This window comes from Electrophorus electricus, chromosome 17 (genome assembly GCF_013358815.1).
Source record: "Electrophorus electricus isolate fEleEle1 chromosome 17, fEleEle1.pri, whole genome shotgun sequence".
Classification (NCBI taxonomy): Eukaryota; Metazoa; Chordata; class Actinopteri; order Gymnotiformes; family Gymnotidae; genus Electrophorus; species Electrophorus electricus.
The window spans coordinates 16,436,490-16,463,978 of NC_049551.1; the positions used below are offsets into that span (position 1 = coordinate 16,436,490).

The 27,489-nt window shown below is 41.1% G+C and overlaps 3 protein-coding genes across 3 annotated transcripts; 2 read left to right on the top strand and 1 right to left on the bottom strand.

Annotated features, from left to right (window-relative positions):
- Positions 1-221: 221 nt before the first annotated feature.
- On the top strand, positions 222-1,414 carry ccl27b (chemokine (C-C motif) ligand 27b). The gene is made up of 3 exons (XM_035535858.1): positions 222-321; positions 737-857; positions 1,051-1,414. The coding sequence occupies exons 1-3, from the start codon at positions 261-263 to the stop codon at positions 1,154-1,156; spliced, it is 288 nt and encodes a 95-aa protein (XP_035391751.1). The 5' UTR covers positions 222-260; the 3' UTR covers positions 1,157-1,414.
- Positions 1,415-5,727: 4,313 nt separating this feature from the next.
- Positions 5,728-9,346, bottom strand: ube2l3a (ubiquitin-conjugating enzyme E2L 3a). Its single transcript, XM_027003433.2, has 4 exons — positions 9,286-9,346; positions 7,947-8,042; positions 6,747-6,933; positions 5,728-6,595 (listed from the first exon to the last, which is right to left on the bottom strand). Exons 1-4 carry the CDS (start codon positions 9,310-9,312, stop codon positions 6,441-6,443), a joined length of 465 nt encoding a protein of 154 aa, XP_026859234.1. The 5' UTR covers positions 9,313-9,346; the 3' UTR covers positions 5,728-6,440.
- Positions 9,347-13,862: 4,516 nt separating this feature from the next.
- On the top strand, positions 13,863-27,044 carry hic2 (hypermethylated in cancer 2). Its single transcript, XM_027003519.2, has 2 exons — positions 13,863-13,937; positions 19,572-27,044. Exon 2 carries the CDS (start codon positions 19,601-19,603, stop codon positions 21,266-21,268), a length of 1,668 nt encoding a protein of 555 aa, XP_026859320.2. The 5' UTR covers positions 13,863-13,937; positions 19,572-19,600; the 3' UTR covers positions 21,269-27,044.
- Positions 27,045-27,489: the final 445 nt, after the last annotated feature.

Here is a 27,489-nt window from a genome sequence, read left to right on the forward strand (position 1 = left end):
CCAAATGCTGAGTGTGCTCACATGTCAACCTACAGATTAATTATTAGTAAATATACAAGGCAACACTACATACCTAAAGAGTAAAAAGCCAAATGTGTCCTGCATAAACCAAAGTTGCCCTGCTGAGTATAAGGCCATTTGATTTGAAGGGTGTGGTCTCCTGCTGCACATATAAATAGTGTGCAGTGTCAGAAACAGCCAACATTGCATGTGGAGTAAGTGTGAGCCTTTATAACCAGTCTGACTCAGAGCTGGTACACATGCAAATGGATCCCAAAGTGCTTTTGCTGGTCCTGTGCATGACCCTCATCCCTGTCCAAGGTAAACCTGAAACTACATTTGCCATTTTTCTGAATGGGTTTAATCATTTTGGTACATTTACAGTATTTAGCAGATTCTTTTGTACAGAGCAACACACAGAAGTGCTTTGTAGTCTATACTGAAATGTATCCTCTTGTAAACATGGATCAGATAGTGTCAAAAATACTATTAGGATAAAGCACTGGCTAAAATGGTAAAGAACATTTTAATAATATTTTTTTTAAAAGGAAAACATTTTTTAAAAAGTTCATGTTACAATCAGTATGTTGTTCTGACAGGATGCGTATACTGAAAAACAATTGCAGAAGGTGTGATTAATATCATAGATTAAGACAGTTGTTCTGGTTTTAATGTGAGTGTACTAGTACAGGTATTCTGAATGCTTGCTTATATCTAATGAGTGAACTGTCTCCAGTGCTGGGTGCGATTCCAAGATGCTGCATTAAAACTTCGTGGGTTCCCCTTCCCTTACTAAAGCGCGTGGAGAAATTTGAAGTTCAAACTCGCCATGGGGCCTGTGAAATTGATGCTGTTGTGTGAGTTTTTAAAAGGAAATCCAAATTAAGGTCCACATGTAAGGTGTGTGTGTGTGTGTGTGTGTGTGTGTGTGTGTGTGTGAGAGAGAGAGAGAGAGAGAGTTAGTTACATACATACATACATACATACATACAATGATGAATATAATGTTTTTAATATATGGGATGTTAGCATGTACATTTCTGATTTCAGGTTGCATTTCAAAGGAAAGTTGTTCTGCGCACATCCCAAAGCAGCTAAATTTCTGAAACAAAGGTCTGCAAGAAATATAATGTCGAGAGGACGAAATTCTGTTTAAAAGCAGAAACCGTTTTTCTTTCTTTTTTCTACGGTCAGTTCTTTGCTCTGGTGCTTAGAACTCATTTGCATTATGTGACTGTTCGTAATTTGTTTATTCTGGGGTACCCGCACAGATGTCTGATTGTTTTGTTTCCTTTCGGAAGCACCATCAGGTCAGCACTTTCTTTTTGTAAGGCTTATTAAGTTAAAACTGTGGGACGCGGGAGAGCTCTTTTTGAACAAATCCTAACGGCGCTGAATGTATCTGTGAAACTAGCTGGATTAAAACATACTTTTGTGTTTGACTCGTGTGTGATTTATTCCTGTTGACAAATCGTAATTTAATTCATACACTGCACTGTAGCTGCAAATGCTTATGTTTAAATTAGATGTCGGATACTTTTGTAGTTTTTGATCTTTAAAAATAAATAAATAACACATGGCAGGCGTGTCTGCTGCAGGAACAGCAGCGATCCGGGTAAACAATTATTTTTGCATATTTTGCATATATTTTATTAAAGCTTAATTTTTCTTCATTGTGTTTCTCTTGGGAAATGCAAAAGTCTACAAACTGTTGAATGGGACCCCGCCATCGAGGGGGTGTTTAAGTTGTGAAACTCCATGCAGTCCGTGTCTGCTTTCCCAGTTAGAGTGCGATGTGTAAATCTACGCATAGGATTAGATCTGATTTTGGCCCCACCACATTTTAAAAATGTTCACTGAAACATGTTATATCTTACACATTATTTAAAATAATGTGTTTTAGTCAATAAAAGGAAACGTATTATATTCATAAAATGTTCGTGTTAGTATGTCACACGATGCCGAGATGACAAACAAATTATTTATAATCAAGATCAATTGAAAGTGATTGTAGTACAAATATATTTTTAAACCATCGTGCTCATACTTCTTGCATTGTTCAAAAACCTTATGTGAACCTCTTCATTTCCCAAATTTTGTTTCTTTCAATTATCGCGCATGGTCTCAGCAAAAAAGAACCATAATTATTCCTTTCGACATGTTATTTCAAACGATCTGCAATTTCAGGATGGTAGTGCAATGGAAGTCTTTGCAAATGCAGGTAGCTCTAAATGAACATGAGTGCGTGTCCAACCGTCCCGTGACGCGCGCAGAGGAGCGACAGCGGCATACGCTCGAGCCTCTGCCCTATTAGCTCCTTTGTTTGTGCTTTAAAATAGTTTGTGACCTAAAACAGTTGGTTGTGTCGGTAAAAAAAAAAAAAAGTTTTAAAAATATATAGTTGAAGCTGAGGTCCTTCATCAGCAGCGCAAGCGGCATCTTGGAAAGATAAGGAACTCCCCTTTTTCTGCATTACAGATGACTATGTTATTTTGTGCAGTGTAAAATTTTATAAATATAAAAGTAAAAATACACTGATGTTGGGTTTAAAAAAGAAAATATTCTGTGAAAAAAAGTTACTAACTGAAACATTTTGTTTGCACAAATAATTTAAATATTTTGTCCTGCGAAAGCTCCAAAACACCAATGATTAAATATATACTACAGCCCAAAAGAGGACACAATTTTGATTTATCTCTGAATTAAAAGTTCACCTTTTTGGCCTTCTAACAAGGCACTACTAACCCAGTAGTACTGTCTACTAACCCAGTAGTTCTAACTACTGGGTTAGTAGTAGACAGTAGTACTAGTAGTTAGCAGTAGTAGTAGTAGTAGTAGTAGTAGTAGTAGTAGTTCTAGTTAGAACTACTGGGTTAATAGAGAATACTACTGGGTTAGTAGATAGTACTACTGAGTTTGTAGTAGACAGAACTACTACTACTACTACTAACTACTAATACTACTGTCTACTACTAACCCAGTAGTACTATCTACTAACCCAGTAGTACTGGTTACTCCTTAGGTCATTTTAAGTGTACATCTGCCTCTACTGGCACCATTAACTAATAATTATTTGTTTTCTTTCTCTTAAACAGATTATATTTTCCTACAGTGGTAGCATAAAGGTGCTAAATGTTTTAAAATAACTTAACAAAGATGGCATTTTTCGTTAATATTCAGATATATGCGCTTGAAAGTTTGAATTACTTCCCTCCCACCTCTTTAGATATTTCCTGTTATGTCATTTCTAGTTTGATTATTTTGTAAGCCTTTCTAAAATCCTGCAGATTCATATTGATGTCTGTCTTGCTGTGGCGATCTTTGGGGTTCCCATGAAGTAAGTACCACCCTGAGCAGGTGAGTGTTTTCGCCTTGACATCATTAATAACTAAACGCTGTCTGTTGCTTCTCTGGAAATGTAAGCCACCAACGTAGTATTTGAAAGACGTTTGAAAGACTCCATGTTAAATTCCTCAACCTGGAAAAGATTCGCAATTAGAGGTAACACTGGTCAATTTGTCACTAGATGGCAGTGTTTCCTCTCATATTTTAACCCTTTAAAACGCCCACCCATAACTAATCTCCTCTTGTTTAATTGGTTAATATTATACTTTTGCACCCTTGTGCTTCTGTCTGTGACTAATGACGATTTAGAGTTTATATAAACAGTTTGTTATCTTAGAAGTAGAACTGCAGTCATTTCTTTGTCATTTCTGTTGATTTTCTTTTCAACATGATGTTTGCATAATATATTGGTGGGTAAAATTCTGATATTTGTATTGTGCTCTAAACTACTCCCAAATAAAACCAGATTTTGCAAAAATTAACTAAGAATAACTAAGAGCCCTACATACAACTGGCCTGTATACTGGAGGTTGGTCAGAAAGATGCACGTTTGGCATTTGCCAGAAAGATCAATGACCCAATTAAGGTGTGACATGAGGTTTTGTCGTCGCATAACAAACATGCAGGCCGTTGGCCAAAATTTGAAATGCCATGCGCAAACCTAGCTAGCAGTGGCCCACGTCAACACAGGTGTGGGTCTGCAGCATCATGCTGGGGAGCTTGGCTCAGTGCAGACTGAGCATGCTGCTTAAACATGAAGCACACATGGGTGGTGCGGAAAACCTGCTTTACTCTTTTAAAAACTACAGCTCTGGAGAAACTTCGCCTTCCAAGCAAAGACCTGAAGCACGAGGCCTGCATAACACAGGAGTGGTTGAACAGTGAAACAGTGTTGGCCAAGTCAGTCCAGATCAGCTGAGGACTTGAACATTTGAAATCTGGAGTCCAGCACCATCACCCAACCAACCTGTTCAACCGGGAGCAAATCTGCCAGAAAGAACAGGAAAAAGCAAACAGTGCACACACATGCTAGAAGATGCACCCTAACTTAAAGCTGTTATTTCAGCCAAAGACTGGTGCACTAAGGACTAGTCAGAGGACACTGAGAACAAGCATTTTGAGTGGGTTTTTTTTTTTTTTGGATCTGCTGACAAATTCAATGAATTTTGAATTTTAAAAATCTGTCAATCAAGATGAATCACATGACTTTTTAATAGGGTTTTTAAAATTTTAATAAATTGTATTAGTAAAGGAACATTTTATAGCTTATGAAGCTCTAAAATTTAATAAGCTCCAAAAGACTTTGACTCTCACATGTGATCCCTAAGTGATGAGTGGCGATGCCTAGTAATTTCTTATAGTGAGTTAAAATGCCCCTAATGGCTATGATGCTTATATACTTTAAAAACATTAATGCTGTGTGTAACTACAAGAAGGCTCATGTTAACTTTAAAAATATTCTCACTGTAGAACTCATTTTTGAAATAACCCATAAGACACTTGACTGTGGAGGAGAGAAAGAAGGAAAAAATAACATTTAACAAATGACTTGAGAGGGCTGTGGGACTTTAGTTTTAGACAGAATACACACAGAACACTCAGAAACTGCAGTCACAATGATCTCCTTGTGTTCATCTATTCCTGTTCATTCCACTCCAGCAGTGTATTGCTGGTTCCTGTACTTGTAAACTGAACAGCTTTATCGACTTGTAGTAATTAGCATAAATGTTGGTAGTCTCGTGTTTTTATACACCAAGACATTCCCTTCTATTACTGTATCAATATTTTTCACAACTTTACTATTAGATGTTATTGCATTATGCATATGTTAAGGTCACGTCACAATCACGTCAAGTCTTAACTGGGTCTTGTAACCTGCTTACAAGGTTACCTCTAAATAGGAGCACACTAAATAACTAATAATTAGATACAGATGAATGCAAATCAAACATACAATCTTATTTTTAAAACTGATAGTTCCTGGCTGTTTCATGAATACAAATTGGTTCTAAGATATATCCTAGAGAAGTGCCATTCAGTCAAAGCTTGACATTACTGTCAAATATCCAAAAATAGTAACTTTACAGGTCGAACTTAATTCGCAGGCCTTTATAAATCAGATTTTTAAAACGCAAAGAAAGTGTCATACCTCATTTTCTGGACATTCACAAGGTGGACTAATTTTAGTCTCATGTTCCATCAAGAGATTGTTTAACCGGGTTCCCTAATAAATATTCCCCAATCTAATTGGTCCAGTGGTCATGAAGATTAAATTTTTTTTTTGAAAAATTACTCTCAATGCTTGTTGTTACAGGAAAAATAAACTCTGTAGTAAGTCACACTACCACATTCAAGAAGGATCAGCAAGTCAGACACAAATGCTTGAGTTTTCTTTTCCTTTTTTATAACATCATAAACATTATATTGGTAACAGTGACTAAGCTGTAGTTTTGAATATTGAATGAGTTGGATGAGACATGTTATGAACAGAACACCTTTCACAGAATACAGTGCAACCTAAGCAAAAACAATAAAAAGAAATATAAAAGAAACTTCTGTCACACACCTTTAGAAACTCAAAGCATTAAGTGCTGCCCATCATTCGGTTATTGGATATTTGTTTTAACAAAGATGTGTGTGTGGAAGGGAAAGACAGTGAAAGGACATATCATAATATAATCAAGTTCACCGTAATAATCTGCTCCAAACAGTCGAGTTTCATTGCACAGTTGTCTGTGTGACCAATACACATCTCTGTGCAAATTAAGAACAAATTAAAAGGAACAGCATTTACCCCCACCCCCCACCGCCCATGTCATTTGTCATTCTTTAAATCAAGTTCCCATATTTGCTTGTATTTGGATCACATTTTCTTTACACTCTATAGAAAAATCAGCCATCCTGTTGGCTCCCCGAGGGCAGCAGACTGATTCAGAAAAGTCCTGCGTCAAGGTTGAAACGCTTCTGGGGCGCTCTGCTCCAAGCTCTCAAAGGATGCTGTGGTGTTGAGTGTGTGGGCAGGCAGGCAGGGTGCAGGTAGAGGTTTACAGATTTGGAGGGTTGGGCATAGGAGGGTGGGAGTAGCACTCGTGTTATTAGTCCACTGGTCGCTTTTCTCCATGTTTCTTTGTAAACTCTTCTGCATTCTTAAAGAATTTTTTACGGTCTTTGGAATATTCCTCTGCTAAGTCAGCTCTCAGCGGGTGCTCTGGTTGAGGGTCATTGACAAGGGCGATGAGAGACTGGATTACTAATTTGGGAACGAAAAAAAAAAAGCATTACTGGATGAAAAAACACAAAACTATCATCACCTACAGGAGAGAACAAGGTTTACGCTCTCCTCCATCATTTTTAAACCATATATTCTACATGGCAGAATAGGCAGAGTACTGAGAATTTACCTTGGTCAGTTTTAGTTGCTGGTTTCCAGTTTTCAGCACTTATTACTGGCAGGCAGACCTGGCCTTTCTCATCAATGTTTGGGTGGTAGATCTTTGTTTTAAAAGTAATCTTGGGAGGCTTAAAGGGGTACTCGGCAGGGAATATGATCTCAATCCGGAATGCACCTTTATCGTATGGTGGATTGTCCTGAAAGAAACAAGCAAGCACCCATTTTTAACAATTTTATTTGTTTCTGCTGAAAACAAAAGTCTGAGAAAACTCCATTCTGGAAGTGCAAACACACAATTCTGCAATTTCCTTGTCTGGCAGCCATGAAATACTGACCACCATTTCAAAAGCACAAACATCTGCATGCCAGACTATCATGAACACAAGTTCCATGAAAGTGAATCCCACCATCAATTTACCCCCAAGAAAAAACACAACCGATCACATTCCCATTGGATAGAATATGGCACAACTTGGATTCAATCTAATCCATACAGAGTATGTCTCACTATAGACACAACTGTTATTAGTGTACAACTTCAAAACCTTTTGTGACCTTGTAAGAGGGGAAGACGGCAGACCAGTGTTTAGGACTGAAACAGAAGTATTCACACACACAACAAAAACTGCAAGACCACACCCTTCAAAACACGCACTTGCCCCGATTACTGAACTCCTGGGACAGGTAGTGTTGATTCAACCACTTCTGGCTGAAACTAACCAGACAGGAATATGGGCATAACTCAAATAACAGGAGTCACTTTTAGGTCAGTGAGACTCTTCAGTAGCAAACTAAAGAACCCACAAGGGATGTTTAGAACTCCAAATACAGACAGGTTGGGCCACAGGTACATTACAAATTAATTTTACTCAAGCTCATCGAGATCTAGGTGTTTTTAGTTCTCCACTGTAAAGCTAAACTACTGTAACTGAGGTTGGGACTGCAAGTTTCTCCACCACCCCCAGCATGTTCTCCATACAAGGATTGTAGCCATGTTCACAATGGTTTATGAAGACTCCAGTAGTACAGAAATGTGAAAAATAACGCCTCCATTTACAAAAGTAAACTGTTTTTTCCCCCAAAGTATTTTTAATGAAAATGGTAAACCCAGAAACTTTCCACACAAAGTTTATGTAATATTAATGGAGTTTATAACTGTTCCATAGAACTACTAAATGAAAATAACGAAAAGGTAGATGGTAATACTTACAGGAACAATGAGCCCTTGCCAAGTCAAAATGTTTGACTCGTCAACTTGAATATTACGGAAATTTTTCATTCCAGACTTGCGAATTTCATCAAGTTCCTGTAGAAAAAAAAAAAAAAGTGTATACTTTTGAGATACAATTCCAAATACTATGACAAAACTTTACACTTAACCAGAGAACTAGTAGCTAGTTGATTACTGTCTGACTATAATAAAGCCCAATCAAACCAAAAATGATCTCTTGTCTATAATTGTGCCAATAAATACGTAGTATGACTCAATTAACCCGTCTTCCCATTACTACATGGAAAGAAACCTAACGCGGGAAAACCAATTAGACACCCATTTCTTTCACAAAGTCGCAAGTGTGTCGAAAAGTAGCATATAGGTCACGAGGCCAACGGCTTGCAAATACGCCTTGTCTCGTGTGGAAAACGCCTATCATATGGTCCTCAGGATTTCCTGTAATTAATAACTAGGACGCTTGAAATGAATAGGAAACAAAACATTAATCCATACTTTTCATTAGTCGACACATTGTCTAAAGAGATGATGATTATAAATCTGGCCTTCACTTTTCATATCTCCTTAAATTGTAAAGCTACACTTAGTCGAACACGTTAACCTACCTATGCTAGCTAAATGACTTCCTGTTTCTGTTTAACATATTTTTTGCTTGGTGACACTATCGAGAAACTGATGTAAAACAATTGTATAAAGGTTGTTAAAGTTGCAGGTTGGACAGCTAATTATTTCTCCGGTTCGTTCATAAAGCATTAACCGACAGCCAAACAACGTTAGTCGATTAACTAATTCTGAAAAGGCAGTGTCAACAGATTTAGTGAGGTTAGCTAGAGATGGCTCTTCAGCTAACTTACCCTGAGGCCATCAGTCATTTAGCTTAGCTAGGCTAGCTGGGTTAGCCACTGTGCTAAGCCAACAGTTTCTCTCAGACTAATTAGCTAGCTAACTAGATAACAGTGACAAGTGCTGTTAGCTGACTGATCTGTTTCGTTCAGCAAGGGTAAAAAGCTGATTCAGAACAGACACTGATGAGAAACACAGGACACCTCGGCTCTCTTTCTGGTGTTTGCGGCGCCTGTGCCGAAGTCTCCAGCAGGCGGGAGGGCGTCAGTCTCGTTAGCTACGCTGCTAACCAGCTAACATGGCAACTAAGCTAGCTGAACTTAGGCTAGGTGGTTAGCGTCTCTATTCTCTCATTTCTTAGACACAAGGTTAAGGAGACGAAAACAATTCCCAGTGTGTTATGTATAACGGGTCAGGCGCAACACACAAGTTTTCGTGTCCGACGTCAACATTTCAGACTGATCAGGATATTTACCTTATGAAGCCTCCTACTTGCCGCCATCTTGGATCTGCTGCTTAATTACCCACAATTCACTTGGCCTTATAACAGTGCTCAGCGGCGCGCGCGCACGAGAAAGCTTTATGGAGATGAGATCAGTGACCCTGGAAAACCCCTGAACACACTCTTACACACTCTTACACACGCTTACACACACTCTTACACACGCTTACACACACTCTTACACACGCTTACACACACTCTTACACACGCTTACACACACTTACACACGCTTACACACTCATCAGAGGTGTGTGAGGCAGGAAATAACAAAAACAACAACAACAATAAACTATACAACACCGACTAATATAGCCCGGATACATCAAATGCAGTTTTAGTGCATCACCACAATTGTACTGCAATGCACTCCTCATATATAAAATAATAGTTATTTAACTATGAGGAAAAAGTTATAGCACATAGTTCATATTTTGGTTATTTTCCAACTATACAGATGTCTTGGTCTATGCTAGGCATGTGTTTTACTGACAGAACATGTTGGGAAAAGTCAAAACAAGTGTAGCTTCTCTACTATCATCTTTGTGTTGGACCTGAAATAAAATGTTTCTATTAAAATCCCTTGTCCATTACATTCCTAACCTTCATTTTGAGCACAGATATCTAAATTCTGTCAGAACAATTACGTTCCCTTACTTTCATACTTTGTTTTTAAAATATTCAAAATTTTAATTAGTCTGTTGTTTCACTAAATAGCAAATTCCAGCTTCAGATGTTATATGTAGATACATAGGTGAACAACACCTTGTGATTTACAGTTACGCAACCCCTTTTACTGTGTCAACATATCAGCAGGTGCCACAGTGTTGTGGAAATAAGCACTAGATGTAATTTTTGTAATATTAGGATTATTACTTTTTAATGCAGGTATTCAAATATGCACCACTCATGGCGTTGGTGCCAAAAGACTTCGGGCGTGGCAAATATTTATTTATTAATGGGCTTTTTTGATGAAAATGGTGGAGATGATTGCTAGTGGCAGTTTATAGCAATGTCAGTGTCTATGGGACTGAGCCGTCTACATCTGCCGGGCTCGTCCAGTTATCTAATAGAGTCCTACAGAGAGGAAATTGCTTACTTTAGACAGAAGCAATTAGTTTCAGTTTCCTGTTCTTCTGTCTTATTTGTAGTCAACAAATTAGAATCTTAGGTGAACAGTTATAGCAATAACTCACTTGTCTGTGGAAAGAGAGGTGATTAAAGTTAGCCAGTTAAGGCTTTATAGAGCAGCTGAAGGAAACACAATATTGTAATATTGTAGTTATATCAGTTATTTTCTCCATCCTATTTTAAATCATCCTGAAGAAGATTTATTACACATTAAAACAGAATTTTAGCCATGACTTCAAGTTCACTAGAATTGATGGACAAAACCTTTGTTATACAACACTGAAAAACAATAACACAGACATTTCATGAGCCAGTAAACTGGTGAGAATGGCCAGAAATGCACATACCAACAAAACATAACATTACATTTTCTCTTTTGGACCAGATACTACACATATTTGTCACAGAGCCTATGCCATATGCAGAATATAATAATAGTAGTAGTAGTAGTAGTAGTAGTGGTAGTAGCAGTAGTAGTAGCACTGCTAGTAGTATGTTTCTAAATAAGAAGTTATCAAAATTGGCTTTCACCAAACCAGTTATACAGTTTATCAATTAATGAGTATGGTAGTCATCAAATAATAACAGTAACACTTGAAATTATTCACTTTCTAGTGGTCTTGCTAATGACAAAAAAATAATCACCTATTTCTTATTCTCTAAACCAGTAATCGCTAATCCTCCTCCTGGAGATTTGCCTTCCTACAGGTTTCTCCTCCAACCCAAATTTAACGCATCTCATCTACACCATATTGCCAAGAGTATTCGCTCGTCTGCCTTCATACGCATATGAACTTGAGTGACATCCCAATCTTACTCCATAGGGTTTAATATGATGTTGGCCAACCCTTTGCAGCTATAACAGCTTCATCTCTTCTTGGAAGGCTTTCCACAAGGTTCAGGAGTGTGTTTATGGGAATTTTTGACCATTCTTCCAGAAGCACATTTGTGAGGTCAGACACTGATGTTGGATGAGAAGGCCTGGCTCACAGTTTCCACTCTAATTCATCCCAAAGGTGTTCTACTGGGTTCAGGTCGGGACTCTGTGCAGGCCAGTCAAGGTCTTCCACGCCAAACCCGCTCATCCATGCCTTTATGGACCTTGCTTTGTGCACTGGTGTGCAGTCATGTTGGAACAGGAAGGGGCATCCCCAAACTGTTCCCACAAAGTTGGAAGCATGAAATTGTCCTAAATCTCTTGATATGCTGAAGTATTAACAGTTCTTTTCACTGGAACTAAGGGGCAGAACCCAACTCCTGAAAAACAACCCCACACCATAATCCCCCTCCACCAAACTTCACACTTGGCACAGTGCAGTCAGACCGTACCGTCCTCCTGGCAACCGCCAAACCCAGAGACGTCCATCGGACTGCCAGACGGAGAAGCGTGATTCGTCACTCCAGAGAACACGTTTCCACTGCACTAGAGTCCAGTGGCGGCGTGCTTTACACCATTGCATCCGACGCTTGATGATGAAAGGTTTGGATGCAGCTGCTCGGCCATGGAAACCCATCCCATGAAGCTCTCTACACACTGATCTTGAGCTCATCTGAAGGCCACATGAAGTTTGGAGGTCTGTAGCGATTGGCAACCTCTGTGAACTCTGCACCTCAGCATCCGCTGACCCCGCTCTGTCATTTTACGTGGCCTAACACTTCGTGACTGAGTTGCTTCCACTTTGTTATAATACCACTGACAGATGACTGTGGAATATTTAGTAGCGAGGAAATTTCACGAATGGACTTGTTGCACAGCTGGCATCCTATCACGGCACCACGCTGGAGTTCACTGAGCTCCTGAGAGTGACTCTTTCTTTCACAAATGTTTGTAGAAGCAGTCTGCATGCCTGGGTGCTTGGTTTTATACACCTGTGTGCATGGAAGTGATTGTAACACCTGAATTAATATTTTGTGCAATATAGTGCATCTAATCAAACACTTCTGAAGACTAAAATTAAATCGATCACGTGTGGCGGATTCGTTTTTTAGCTAAATGCTGCAGGAAAGTGGATCTCCAATAGGAAGACCGCTCATCTAAAATCCACATTGATGGCTTTCATCTGTGGTTGGCATTTATTTGTTCATTTATTTATTCATTTATTTAACTCAGCGTGATTGTCAGCTTGACATAAAATGAAAGTATGAGTGCTACTATCTAACAATCACAAGGCTATTTACTGAGTTGCGCTATTACTAATAAGTATCCATGAACATGTCAGTACACACGTTTTTCGATGTCAAAGGAAAGTGTTAAGTAGAACGTTCAAATACAGATGGTTACGACAGAAGCGATACGTTTCACGAAATATAATTGTATTAATGATGCCCTATAGGTGGCGCAAGAATACGCAGTTTAAAGTCTGCCCTCCGGTAACACCGTTACAGTCCCATTTAGGCATTTCGGATCGGCAGGGTGGTACATGACGCACCGATTCGCACTGAACAATAACCCAATTTCCCCTATAAATCTTAGTGGACCAGCTCACAAGCTCACCGCGTTCTGCTTTATATTTAGCTCATAAGCTGGACAACATGTTTTAGAGCCGGAACAACACTAACCTGTGTCCCACACGGACAACAGAAGAGGGAAAGGTCCACCTAAAACTAAAACAAACGGATCCACAGGAACAACTACAAAAAAGAGTCATTTAGTTATAGGTTCATTGCAGCAAATCTATTGGAAGTTCTCACTAATAAAGCATAGTAATAAAGCAAACTTATACGACATATTAAAATATTCAAATATGATCTGAACATATGAATATATATCTAAACACCCGGAACTGTTATAACTAATGACTGGTATAATGCTTTTGGCCTACATTGTATTTTATTAACACATAAAATATATTTAATCACAACCTTATTTTAGTTCTAAATATGCAGCAAGATTCAGACTGATTGATGCCACTATAAAGACGCAATTCAGCAGCCTATGAGGTGTGGGTTAGTTTGGACACTAATAATTGTGTAAAATGTATGGAAGACACATCGGAGTTAAGATGACTGTTGACACGTTTGCGTGCAGGTAATTTTGTCAGACTGCGAAAGTAGTCAGCATTCTAGTATGGCCAGTTATGCAGGCCATACCTGACAGCGATGCATGACAACTACCTAAAGCGCTGAATTCACTGAGCAGTCCTATAATAACAGGTTTGTATTGATTTATCCGTGTGTATCCATCCATTATTGTGTTATATTCGAGATATCAGACTGTTCTGTGCACCAGCATGCGTGAGCTTTCCGGAACCATGACGATCCCATATAACCCAGCATAGGCGAAACCAAGCCTCGGGTATTTAAGCAAATCCGTGGCTCCTGGCTGACAGAGGTTTTTGTTTTTTTTTTTGCTTTTCGCCCCCTCTTTGCTGGCTTTTATTCAAATTTGGGTCAGGGGTGAGGAGTTTTCACGTCACGAGCTTGCAAGATGGCGCTCGGGGAGCTGTGAGAAGAGAAAACAGGATGGCTGTTTGAAGAGCGTCGCTCGATTTATTAAGGTATACATTTTTTTTTCCCTCATCGCCGGCGAGGTTTTCTTTCCGTGAAATGTTTACATTACAGCGTGGCTAAAATGTTTCCGCGAGACGGGCTCGAGCCTTTTCCTTCAAAAGAATCCGATCACTCAAACGCACTGGTCGCGTGCCCACGGGGGCTTCTCTCGCGGAGCTTTCCAGTGTGCCTCTCACTGGGTCGCTTTGCTTGAATAAACTGGTTTTCTTCCCCCCAGTGTTCTGGGATAATTCGAAACGCATTTCAGATTGAGCCGCTTTGAGCAGCATGTGCATTCATAAGTGCGCTGGTAAGTGCTCGGGTCAAACGCGTTTGTCCCGCTTTATACGGACGAGTCGTTTTCCCCTCGTGTTGTCTCCACATTTTCTGTTTATATTTATATTATGCTGCATGGATTCGCCAAGTGAATGATTACACATGTACTACGAGAACTCGCCACCAACTCTGGCGTTTGGTTTTTCCTTATATCTCTATGGACTCATCATTTGTTCGAGTGGAACACCTTTCGAAAGACACGTCCTGAAAAACTTGAGGTATTCCTCCGGTCTGAATCTGCGCGTTTGGGGTTTTGTCTGTATTGAGATCCGCAAATCCAAACTAAAATATTGGTTGCAGCATTGGAAAACTACGCCTTTCATTTCACATCATGCAGTTTCTATTTGCACGGGATGCATTCGCAGACCTGTCGCTACTGCTATTTCCTTTTTTGTTTTTTGGCAACGTGATTGAAAATAAAACTGGTTTTAACGGATCCAGGTTCCGTCCATTCCTTTTTTTCTTTCTCTTGGTAGGCCATGTCCCGAAAGAAAAGCGAGGTAGGAGGTGTATTTGGACAAACACAGTAACGATAAATGATGTGTCGCTAACCATAACGGAGGTTTTCCGTACGTGATTGGGTTTCTTGAATGAACACCTTCTCATGCATTTGAGCGGCCGGGGGAGGGGCCCTGCGTTACAGGGGTCCGTCTCACGGATCTATTGCCCGTCGGTACGGTCCTGGCCCTTGGTGTGTGACACTTTTTCTGAATGAGAGCGAGCCGAAAGTGTCCACCCCTCTCACGTACTGTGTCGCTTAAGGTTCCTTCCTAATAAGAGAAATGCACTTTCGATGAATGCTGCCAATGGAATTCGGAATAACGAATGCTACACGTTCTCTTCGTGTGTAATTCGTTTTGTGCTTTTATCAGGACTGATGGTTTCTTTTAATGTCACTTTGTCCAGGTCCTTTTAAGGGATTGTGAAGTTTTGGTTGAAGGATTGAGCAGCAGGATATGAACAAAGATCTTGTCAAAAGCTTGAACTGTGAGCATCATATGAACATACTTGAAGTTGTTGGTGTCCTGTGAACACTTTGATTTGTGTAGTGTATGTGGCTTCAAATATTACTTAGTTATATTATGTTTTAATTTGTCGCAAAGTTTCTTTTTCTACTTGGGATTTTAAGTTGGAGGGCCATATCTTCCATCAAGTAACATTGATCTCGAATAGGACAGAATGATTAGACTGGCACCGAACAGCAGAAACAAATATTCTAGTGCATTATTTCTATCACTGACATCCACATTTTTGCTCATTTTACCGCACGTAACTGAATGCGTCCCAGTGCACTGTGGCTCTAAGGCAAGACCCTGGGGCTCAGAGCTTGCCTACATACTTTGCATGTTTGCAGGGAGGAGAACTGTGCTTAACAAGGCCCACTGCAACACTTTCATCATGTCCTACTGCAGATCTGTGAAAACGGGCTGAATTTTTCCTGTGTTGAGGCACTATTCTAAACCGTGCTGTTTTGGGTTTTTTGTTTGTTTGTTTTTGTTTTTCTGAACTCTGTTGGACGTTTTTTTTCCTCCCCATATTGAGTTGGTTTTATCTCTAAAGAAGTGTGTTGGTTTTTTTTTTTTTGGTTTTTCTTTCCCTGAAATTCTACCCACATCATGACAAGATAGTGCTGACAAAGTGAAATTCATCTTTGTGGTTGATTGTACTTTTAAATAGCATAGATTTCGCAGAATGAAACTGATTTGATGCTGCAGTCCTCTGCAGTCAAGTATTTGAGGTTAGAAATATTGTTCGTCATTCAGGTCACAGTTTCAGACCCAGAATTCAACATACGAGAGCAGGGAAAGTAATAAAAGCCATCTGTTCGTCTCATCTTATCTAAAAGGCCATGCTGGGTTGCGAGGACATAAACACAAGCCGTCACTTCACTTAGCTAGTGTTTATTTTAATAAAGCCGAATTGTCTCTTGTTTCAGAGATCTGACGTGGACCGTCACTATAGTTGTCATTCAGTCTTTTGCCTGGCGTATTTGAGAACCTGTTGGCCTTGGTTTCTTTCTGTTTTATAGCCTGATTCATATATGTGAACTGACTAACTCCAACACTTTGGGAGCCATGTGAACTTGCAGCTAAAGAAACTTATTTGAGGCCAGTTACTTCTAAATTGCACTTAATCCAATGCACCTTTCATAACTGTAAGGCAAGTATAAAATTATTTAAGTAACTTGCAGGATCACCAATGTGTTTCTCACATATAAATTGTCTCATCGGATGTTATTACACTCATGCTCGATGGCGCTGGCTTTGAGGCGAGGCAGGGTCATTATTTGGAAGCTTAAACTCTCCATTTGTCCAGGACTAAACTCTGGTCTGTATCTTGCTTCTACTTGTTTGCTCAGATAAAAAGCAAAGGGGAGTCAGTTTTGTCTTGTACAAGTGTGCAATAAATGTGTTGGTTGCAATTCTACAGCTACTGTCATCTTTCATAAGAGCTGCAAAAGTGGTTTATAACAAAGACAATAAATCAAGGCCTCGGGCCATATGGTGCTGGATAAAGTTGTTCACAAGTCTTAATTGCATTCCTTGCCAGACCTGTTTACTAGTGCTTCCACCGGCCCCTTTTCTGCTCTTCAGCTTTTTCTGCTCACAGGCTGCAATCTCCCTGATTAGAGCAGGCGTTTCATCTCTGTGCTGGAGCAGGCTGCTCATTTTTGAGGAGGGGCAGGAATGTCCAAGGAGCAATAAAAAGACTCAGCAGCAACCTTATCAAGCTTTGTGTGTGTGTGTGTGTGTGCGCACATGCACGTGAGCAACTCCTGATAAATGCTTTTCTCAGTTTCTTAAACTTTGCCTTTGGGTTTTTGTCTCTGTGTGTGTGGTGGGGGGGGGGGGGGTAGGAGGTTATGGATTCAGGGCTTGATGTGATGCAGAGGTTTGGCCAAACAGATGTGGTTTACGGTTATCTGTACAATCCCTAAACTCTGTTAACTCTGCTTTCTCCAGAGATGGTATCAATACCTTGGTTAGGACTGGTTTGGTGTCACAGGCAAACTAATTGAAGAGCTCTACAGAAGATGTTTTAGCTCTTTTCTGCTGATTACATTAATTAAATTAATATTAATCCGATATGTAGAGAAGCTCGAATTCTAGAAGTTTGGAGTCTCTGGATTTTGGTGATTGTACAGGTTTGATCTTTTTTGTAGTGAAATGTTTGATCATTGCATTTTAAATTTAAATGTAGGTCATAAGACATTTATGGTGTGGGCATGTTAGAAATGACTGGTTTTTGTGTGCTTGGTAAGGTTTTAGGGTTTACTTTTTTAAAGGACAACTCCAATATTTTCTGTATTTTTTTAAAAAAAATGTTTGTTTTTTTGTGGTTTTTTTTGTCATGCTGGAGTCCAATATAAAATGGTGTGTAAAAATCCTATCCCACCCTAACCATCGGCTTGGAGCTCTGATGTCTAATTTCATACTGAAATTCGTGACAACACATCCTTTGGTTATCGAATATGAATAAAATTTGTCTTACCCACTCTGACATAGAAGAGGGTCGACTTAGGTTGTTTGTGAGGTTCAGTCTTTCAGGCGCAATAAGCAAATTCGGGATGGTCCCAGGAAACAAAGATCTGAAAAGGACATCCTTAAACAATATACACATAGGCCCAGAGCAGTAAATTGGTCCCGGGCAAGTTATGAGATTACATGTGTTCTGTTCCTTATTGTACCATTTTAGATGGAAACAGCAAATGGCATAATTTTTGGGAAATATTGTTGTTTCATTTCTGGCATATTAGAGTTTCTAAAAGCAATTTGATTGTCTTGTTTTGTGCCTTGTGGAAGCCTGTGTTTAGTCTTTTTTTTTTTGCACTGTATATTCATTTTAGAAGCACACATTTCACAAAAAATAAAGCCCAACCTTATTTTAAAATGTAAATTGCAAAATTTGTCTGCAAATTACTTGCTCCCTGGTATCTGTTGGGCTACTCTTACTACAGTTTAGTCTTCTTCATTTCTTTTATGGCATGCGTACACAAAGAACCAAGCAGACCCCTGAATGAGCTATCTGTGGTTTACGTATATCACGCAGAATTCAGTGGAACGGCTGATTAAAAAGACACTGTAGTTCACACAAACGAGGCCAGCTGCATAATGATAAAGACGACGTGCTTGTCCCCTGTGAGCACTTCTGCTACGTCTCAGAGGTTCTCTGGGTGTTTCTGCTGCCTACACAGGAATCCTAATTAGGATGTAAAATTGCCTGGTTTATTTTCTATGCATATACGGCAGGTTTCTCAGACCATGATTAGCCCTAAGCCTACAATAAAAAAAAAAAAAAAAAAAAGGCTAGACTTTAAAAAGCATTTCAGATTTGTATCAACACCGATGTTGCAGTTTAGACTTGGACCATGTGCTGGAAACTGGCCCTTAGCATTTAAGAGCTTCAGTGTCAGATAGAACCCTAAAGCAGTTGTAGTTTCAATCAACCGGAGTCCTGTAGTTTCCTTGAAGTTGACTTTAGTATTTTGCAGACAAGTCTTGTTGTCTATCGGTGGGGTAATGCTGTGTGTTTGGGTATTTTGTAAAGGGTTAGGGTTAACAACCAATAATGACACTCCAGCTGAATGGCACAACCTTTTATCTTGAGAATTGCGAGGATTCTGTAGCAAGCCAGAGCACGCTTACCCACTGGACAGGCTTTTGGGTAGGTTACCTGTTCCCACCACACCCTCGGTGATCTCTCTGGCTCAAATATCATGTCCTTCGTGCAAGCCAGCCAGAACCATCCACTGGCCTCTGCCCAACCCCCACCCTGCAACAAAGAGACCGACCCTGGAGGCTGGCATTCATGGCTGGTGGTAGAAACGTTAAGGCTCAGGAGAAGAGGTGAAAAATGTTGCAGGTTACTGTTCCAGCCTGTGGTGTTTGGACTGGTGTGTGTTAAAGCCTTTAAGCCCACAATGCCACTTTTAATGCCAGTAAAAGGGAGTTGTCTCTGGGTTCTCCACTGTCCTAGTGAAGGGCTGCAGGTAGAAGGCTTTTCTCAGTGCAGGTTTATGCTTGAAAGGTTAGTAAAGGTCATAGGATTTCAAGGAATTTTATTGGTGCCATTATAGGGCCCTGTTTGATATTTTCCCTACCTAAATGTAAAAAGGAAAAAAAACAGAAAAGGTAGACTAATACTTAGATTTAATAAACATTTTTAATTTTACATCAATTTTATTCAAAATGGTCTATGCTTGCTGAAATGTTTATACAGTTGAATGTAATACGTGTGTGTGTGTGTGTGTGTGTGTGTGTTTCTCCAAAGTTCTCTGTTTCTGATATTTCTTTCTATTTTTTTAGGTTTGTAGGTGCAGAAACAGAAGTTGGAAATGGAATTGCCAAATCATGCCAAACAATTGCTGCTGCAGCTGAACCAACAAAGAGCCAAAGGTTACCTGTGTGATGTGATTATTGTGGTGGAAAATGCCCTCTTCCGGGCGCACAAGAACATCCTGGCTGCCAGCAGCATTTACTTCAAGTCCCTCATCCTTCATGACAACTTGATTAACCTCGACACAGATATGGTCAACCCGTCTGTTTTTCGTCAGGTGCTAGACTTTATTTACACTGGCAAGCTTTTGTCCTCAGATCAGGCCAGCGACCACAATTTCAATGCCCTCCTAACAGCAGCAAGCTACCTCCAACTTCACGACCTGGCTGCTCTCTGCAGGAAGAAACTGAAACGCAATGGTAGATCTCTCCACAACAAACCCACAACCCCTACCAATGGAAGAGCATCGCGGAACCAAAGGTTGTCCTCCACACCACTCCCCCCAAGCCAAATTTCAGGGTTTAAAGATGACGAAAAAACAAAGAGGCATGAGGAGCTACTCAAAGAGGAGCTGTCGGAGGACGAGGCTTTTGTCAGGAAAGCCCACTGCATGAGCTCAGCTAACTCCCTCAGTCCGTCGACCAGTAAGAATGGGGGCGGTGGCGGTCTTCTGGAGCTAGGCCTGGATCTGTCCAAGAAAAGCCCTTCAGGGAGTACAGCCACCGAGGAAGTCAGTCCCAGCAGCATCCCGCAAGAATCGCCTCAGTCTGCCTCAGAATCCACTGCCAACAGTGCCTCCTTCGATGAGATAACCACCAACCCACAGAACCTTGCTGGTGGAGAGCCTATGGAACTAGCTGAAAGTGGGGAATGCGAGGAGAACCAGCGCCCTCCAGACTCCGAGCAACACAAAAGCTCCCGCCAGGGGACCCGGTCGAGGCGGCAGGCCAAGGGCGAGGGCCACAAAGGAGAAGATGGGGCACGGGCTGCCTTGCCCAATGGAGTCGCCAAGAGGCTGAAAGTGGCCGGAGGGGGCGCCACCTCGGAACAGACGTTCCAGTGTAAGGAAGAGGAGGAGGGCTTGGAGAATGGGCAGGAGCAGAGCGAGGAGAGCGGTCAGAGCGAGACTGAAGGCGGGCGCGGCAGCGCCAACTACATGTACCGGCAGGAGGGCTTTGAGCCTGCCCTCGGCGACAACCTCTACGTGTGCATTCCGTGTGGCAAAGGTTTCCCCAGCTCCGAGGAGCTGAATGCCCATGTGGAGACCCACACGGAGGAGGAGCTGTACATCAAAGAGGAGGAAGACGACACCTACCCCAAGGAGGACGAGGGCGAGGCCGAGGACCTGTCGTCGCAGGCGGCACAGGCGCACGGCGTCGAGTCGCGCCGCTTCTCCTGCACCGTGTGCAACAAGAGCTACAAGGACCCGGCCACGCTGAGGCAGCACGAGAAGACACACTGGCTCACGCGCCCCTTCCCCTGCAACATCTGTGGCAAGATGTTCACGCAGCGCGGCACCATGACGCGCCACATGCGTAGCCACCTGGGCCTGAAGCCCTTTGCGTGCGAGGAGTGCGGCATGCGCTTCACACGCCAGTACCGCCTCACTGAGCACATGCGCGTGCACTCGGGCGAGAAGCCCTACGAATGTCAGCTCTGCGGGGGCAAGTTCACGCAGCAGCGCAACCTTATCAGCCACCTGCGGATGCACACGTCCCCATCATAAAGCCAAAGACACTCGGGACAAGACACCTGCAGCTAAAAGATTTCAGTACAACGCACACCTCTTTTTCTGTGAAGATGATTGCTGGCTGAGTGACCCAAAGGAGGCCTAACTTCCATCTTGAGAGACAGGAGTAGCAGTTTCAAACAAGTCCCAACAGTTGAAACAGTCATTTTCTCAAAAAATTGGTATGTTTTGGTTTTTTTTTTGTTGTTTTTTTTTCGCTTTTTTTGTTTTGTTTTTTGCATGTACGATTAGGGTACTAATGCTGTTTCTTGCTTGGGATTGCCAGACCACTACAAACCAGTCTATGCATTGGTTTCATTATGTCTTGGTCCATTTGGTCTGAATAACTATTTATATATCCCAAAAATACTTTCTTTTTGGTCCTTCAAACGAGGGTTCTGAAGATGCATCACAGAATGTGTTCTACACGATTAAGCCTCTAATTGTCATATCCTGAAATTGCATTTTTAAAGATGATTTTAAAGGATGATTTAAATTTACTGGTTATGACAAATTAGTGTTAAGTCTCAAGGAAAGTGTTGCAAGACATGCCAAGTGGCTTGTTTGCTGTCTTTTATAGTGGTATTTCAGGAAAGCTTTGCGTATACAACCAAACACATTCAAGATTTCTAGACTGTACCATGTGCCCACTGGCTGTGTCTAGATGTAGATGGGGAACAGGGTCCAACCGATCTTTCATACTATAGTGAACACAGTTCCTCAATCTGATACAGCTTTAGCTATAATTGCTGCATTAAACGTACAGATATGTTGAAGCTTTTGTGGTGGCCCTCATGGTACATGGTGAACTTATGATGGACCATTTGCTGGTTATGCTTTTCAGCTGTGGCTGAAAAGTGGGCGGAGTCAAACAGACCCTGCCGCGTTCCTTCCGCACCCTTGGGCGTGGATGTCCTTTTAAGCTGTGTTGTTTACTCATATAATATATAGGGGTTTACTCTCAAAGAAAAGCCAAAATGAATGGTTCTTGTTTTTAGATAACTTATTGTTATGTTTCTGTGAATGTTAAAACTGGAAGTCCTTTAGGTGACTTTGGAAGGGGCAGGACAGTGAGGTGTCTTGGGTGATGGGTTGGGGTAGGGTTGGTTTTAGTGAATGTTGAACTTCTACATTTTGTTGGTACTATTTCAGTTTCGTCTGTAGGTTTTCCCTTCACTGAATAGGCAAGTCTATTTTTATAGACTTGTCGCATTGCTACCTCTTAATTATTAAGAACAATACATTCATTGATGGAAATAATGGGGTTTTTAAATATAGATGTATAAAGTTTGTTGAGGCTTTCAAAATAGTTCTAACCTGCCCATCTTTCAACAAAGGTTTAAAGTTTTACAAAGTTTTAAACATATTAAAGTAGGAGCTAGCTTGTTAAACGCATGTATTTAAGGTATTAAAAGTTTTATGTCAGTGAAATCCAAAGAGAAAATTAATACTGAGGGGGAATAATGGCTTACCAACAAACTTTTCCTGTAGAATATCCCTACCAAAGTTTAGATGAATTATGGACAATAACATTACAGGAGAAAGGGTTTTTTTGTTTTTTTTGTTTTTTTTACCCCCTCCCTTTTAATTTTTCAAAAAGAGCAATGTTGTGGAATGTTGGTTCATACTGGACACTGTACTTAAAAACCAGTGAACTTCTGTTGATTGTTGGGCGGGTGTCTACAGTAGTGCATTTGAATTGCTTTGTCATTACGTTTGACTTCAGAAGACGAAGGACTTCAGAAGGACTAATTTATTTTAGATTAGACCAAAAGGAAAAAAGGAAAGCTGTATGAATGGGTAGAGAATGTTGTAGACTGTCACATGTCCACCGTACCTGGGAAGCTCTTTCAGTGAGGCGTGCTTCTTCCGTGTGTATTCAAGCTTTCGGCCTGTATCGATGGCCAGCTGAGAAGCGCTTCACACAGTCACTGATGCCGTTTGGTCAGCTGGTGAGGGGTCTTCAGCTTCCTTGCATGGTTCAACAAAACGCATGGAGGTTATTCATAAGTGCTGATATTAGTCTTAGCTTACTGAAGGGGGGCAGTGTTGTATTGACAAAGCAGACACGGGTAAAGCTGTTTTCTCCACCGCTGACACTTTTGATGCTGTGTTGCATAATTCATTCCGGTTTAGTTGATTCAAAGACAATTTTGATTTCAGTCACATTCCATATGTGGTTCTTTGTCTCTTCAGTGCAAGTCTAAGTCATTCCCTTCTGGTTTAGTCTGTTCTGGTTCTTTCTCCTGAGTCCGGTATGAGTTACTGATGACCACGGTGTGAAGCTGTAGGCATTCTGTACTGCTCAGTGCTGTTTACTGATCTTTTTCCTGGAATTCTTTTGTCCGAGTCCATCCCTCCAGGCACATTAACTGACCTGATCCAAGTACATACACTGGAGACAATTCTGGATTTTTATTGTTGGAGGAAATTGAAGCTCAGTTAATCACTGGCCATTATCAGATATCTCTATAGACCTCTTTATTTTCAGTGGGATAGTTTATAGGCCATTTTGTCAAAGGTTTAGCTCATGGGTTTGAACTGCTTTGCTCATATCATAGACAGTACTATCATGGCTAATAGTACTTTTTTCTTGGACGTGAATTAAGGCCTAAATTTCAGTGCCAATGGTGAGTCACAATTGGAAATTCTTTTTATCCTAGGGTTAGGCACAGTCTGGGGAAACTAGCCGTCAGAGTGGTTCACGTCTTCTTTTAATAGTGAGATCAAACTTGCGTCCATGTGTAAAACAAATTCATTAAACATCTCGTGAAGGTGAAACTGTCAAAATATCTGGATTCGCTTCCAGGGTTGATGTACTCATATCGACTCGAGGGGCTCTTGTTTTGGGCTCCTTGCCTTCTCTGTGGACTGCATTGGATTTCGGTGGGGGGGTCGCCATTGATCTTGTGTGTACATATCAGCACTTAATCAATGTCGTGTCAGTGTCAGAAGAGAGATGTGTTGGTAAGGTGTTTTTGTCCGGATCCAAGCATTTGGGGCTAAAAAAAAAACAAAAAACGTAAAGAGCCGTAAAGGGAGGACAGAAGTTTCAAACTGTGACAATAATTCTTCAGACTTCAGGGACAGTTCTGCATATTTTGAAATGTGGAACTTTCAACTACATTTGTAAGACTGTGTCAATACTGCGTCGATTTCTGTATTTTAATGATGATAAAAAAGCAAAACCTTAGTTTCCTAAGAAATAGATTTTAAGAGAGAGTGTTCCCATTTCAAATAACGCCTTCAAAAAAGTGGGTATGTGGAGGGAGGAAAAAAAACACAAAAAAAGATGTACATGAAAATTTTACTTTTCATTTCCAGAGTGTTTTAGAACAAAAAAAAAAACCCAGTTGTAAGCATAAAGTGTATAAACGTAAGATAAAGCTCATACCCAAATCTTCAGACTATTTTCTAAACCAAAGCACACTGAATGATTGACAGCTCGTCTGACCTAAAGATACTTGTGTATAATAGCTCACTGTTTACATGTACCCTTACAGTCTCTGACCTCAGGCGAGGAGAGGCCTGTTTCAGCATGTTTCGTTTAGGTGTTTGTCTTAAAACTGAAAGCAAAACAGAAAAAAGCCGAACTCTGATTTGCGTGTCTTACCTTATGGAAGTAGGTGCATGTTGTGAAATGTCTTGGGAGACATGGCCCTCAGTCAGCTGCTAGATTTATGATCATGTCCAACCACTCTTAGGTCGGCCTGCGTTATACGCTGCGGGAGAAGGGGGGTGTTTGGTGTTAATACATTTGAAAGTCATTTCTTTTAGTGTCGGGATGTTTTTTGTTTTGTTTGTTTGTTTGTTTTTAGTCTGCTGCTTCATTATTTTAAAGGTGTAAATAAGCATAAATACAACATACACAGTTTACCTCAGACTAAGCCATTTAGGGGTTTTACTCGTCATGTTTTTTGTTTTGGGGGGGGTGGAGCTGTCTCACTTTCTCTCATCTGCTGTTCGTTTTCTTGTGATTGATTGATTGATTGGTTTTTGAGCAGGCTCTTGTGGATGAGAGAAGAAACTTCAGTATGATGAGCCTCTCCTCCAGCAACACTGGTGCAAACACTTGTTGACGGTGTTCACTTTTTCTTTTTAAATCAAATGTCTATTATCAGTGCTGAATGTATTTATTTTTGACCCTGTTTCCACTTTTGTTAGGGTTATCTTCGGGTGAGACAAGGTGTTTTCAGGGTCTTAATTTTATTGCTTTGATTACACTGAGGAAAAAAGACACAAACCAAACTGTTCTCAGACCTGTGAGGAATGTACCGGTCCCTTGAAGAGTTGGAGAGCGGGTTTGCTCTTGCTGATCCTTCTCTCTCAAAGCATCCCTGCTCCCCAGATCTTGTGATGTTTTCCTATATTGAAGGCATTTTTTCTTTCTTCATTTATACGCCTATCTGTGTGCTCCTGTTTGTCGATACAGTGCAGGACCTTTTAGAATTCTGTGAGAGGCACTCAATGTTTGATTTTTTTTTTTTACTGAAAGCAGAGGTGTTGTCATGCTCTCATAGTTCAAGGCTCCAAACGGATCCCTTTTTTTCCCCCTACCTGGTGGGGGGGTGTGTCTAGCTGGGTCCATACCTGGTGGGGGGCGGGGTGTCTAGGTGGGTCCTATTTCCAAATGACCAATAAAGCCAAAGCTTTTGTAAGAATGAACTCTTCTATGCTTACCTCCTACACCTCCTCAGTCAGTCAAGGATGGGGCATGCCGACGCGTCGTGATTCGAGTCGGAGTGTCTTCAAGCTTTATAAAATGCACTTTTCGGTGAGGCCCCTTCAGCATTCCTTCTCGACCAGGAGAGCGAATGTTTCCTTATAATTACCACTTGATTAAACTAACATTAGTTTCAAAGCTTTAAGTGAATTCAAAGATTAGGGACCAGAGAAGAAGAATCTTCCATGTGCTGCTATAACGTAGTCCGTCACGACAGGGCTGCGCTTCCTGTGTAGTGTCACAAACATACTTGCATTGCTAAGTGTTAACCCACCGCTCAGACCTCACCTTACCAAACCAACCTAAACCAAAGGCGTGTTTGCAAGTGTGTGCAGAGCAGGTGGACTCTCTCTCTGCGGCCTGGCTGAAGGCTGCACTAGTTGTGTCTCTGTATTTGTACTGCCTGCTGAGCTGCCAGTATGTTGATCACTATTTATTCACTTCCTCCCCACGGTCTTCATATGCCTGTCTGTCTCTCGTATTTCTGCTGGTGAGTCTGCAGACCGGAAGGAACGTGTCCATCCGGGTGGGGGAATGTTTCACACATGCAGTCATACTTGCATGCAAAAATACTTGCATGCATGTGCACGTGTTCATGCAGAACATCAGTGTTGGCCGGCTGCATTAAGCAGATCATGATTGCGGCATTACCCAAAGAACACTCTACATTGTGTTAATGAACCTGTCCCTCGTAAGTGTTTGTGTACCTCACAAGAGTGAACGCAAGTTACCTTGGCAATTATTAGTTCATATTACTGTGGGGGTTTTTGTGTGTGCGTGCGTGTGTGTGTGGTGGGGTGTGGGTTTTTTGTTTTTTTTTAAAGCCTTGAACATGGCTTGCTGGCAACACCATGGTTTCACGTTTCAGTTCCTCAGAGAGCTTGTATTCAGGGCAGAGCTACACGAAGCTTGCAGCTCAATTTCTGTCATGTGAATAGAATACGATGTACAGAGGTGATCTCATCTCAACTTTCACAGTCTTTACAGTCTTAATGTACAGCTATGAGAAGTCATTTTAGAATCTTTTCATTAAACTCTTGATCAAAATTGCCCATGTGTGAGTATCCTTCTGTGTAGCGATTTTCATATATTTATTTTCTGTCTGGTTGTACCATATTGCTTGTGCATTTGTTTCTCTTAACTACGTGTAAACCAGCTGCAGTTGTGCTTCCTGTAAGTCCTGAGTACCCAGTGGGCTGCGTTGCAGTGTTTTTGGAGTGTGGGCTGAACGGGTGAGTGTGAGGGTCACCGGTGATTGATGAGGAGCAGGAGAGAGGGAGCCCGCCCCAACCAGTCCTGGCACAATTCTCCGCCTGCCATCTGGGAGCCCCCGTGCGGCCTCCACCAATGAGAGGCTGCCCCTCGCTCTTGCACCAGCCATGTTCGTTTTCAGTCCGAGCCGCTATCCTTCAGGCTCTTTGGCCCATTTCGACCCCCCCAAACCTCCCCCCCCCGCCCTTTGTCTCCCCCTGGGCCTGCCAGTGTGTGTCAAGAG

Bases quoted from the DNA above. Each gene is read 5' to 3' on its own strand.
- ccl27b (XM_035535858.1), top strand. From the start codon at position 261: ATGCAAATGGATCCCAAAGTGCTTTTGCTGGTCCTGTGCATGACCCTC. The intron at 322-736 runs GTAAACCTGAAA...AACTGTCTCCAG, and splicing joins GACCCTCATCCCTGTCCAAG to TGCTGGGTGCGATTCCAAGA. The intron at 858-1,050 runs GTGAGTTTTTAA...TTCTGATTTCAG, and splicing joins TGTGAAATTGATGCTGTTGT to GTTGCATTTCAAAGGAAAGT.
- ube2l3a (XM_027003433.2), bottom strand. From the start codon at position 9,312: ATGGCGGCAAGTAGGAGGCTTCATAAG. The intron at 8,043-9,285 runs GTAAATATCCTG...TTTTTTCTACAG, and splicing joins CAAGTAGGAGGCTTCATAAG to GAACTTGATGAAATTCGCAA. The intron at 6,596-6,746 runs GTAAATTCTCAG...TTCCCAAATTAG, and splicing joins AGCAACTAAAACTGACCAAG to TAATCCAGTCTCTCATCGCC.
- hic2 (XM_027003519.2), top strand. From the start codon at position 19,601: ATGGAATTGCCAAATCATGCCAAACAATTGCTGCTGCAGCTGAACCAA.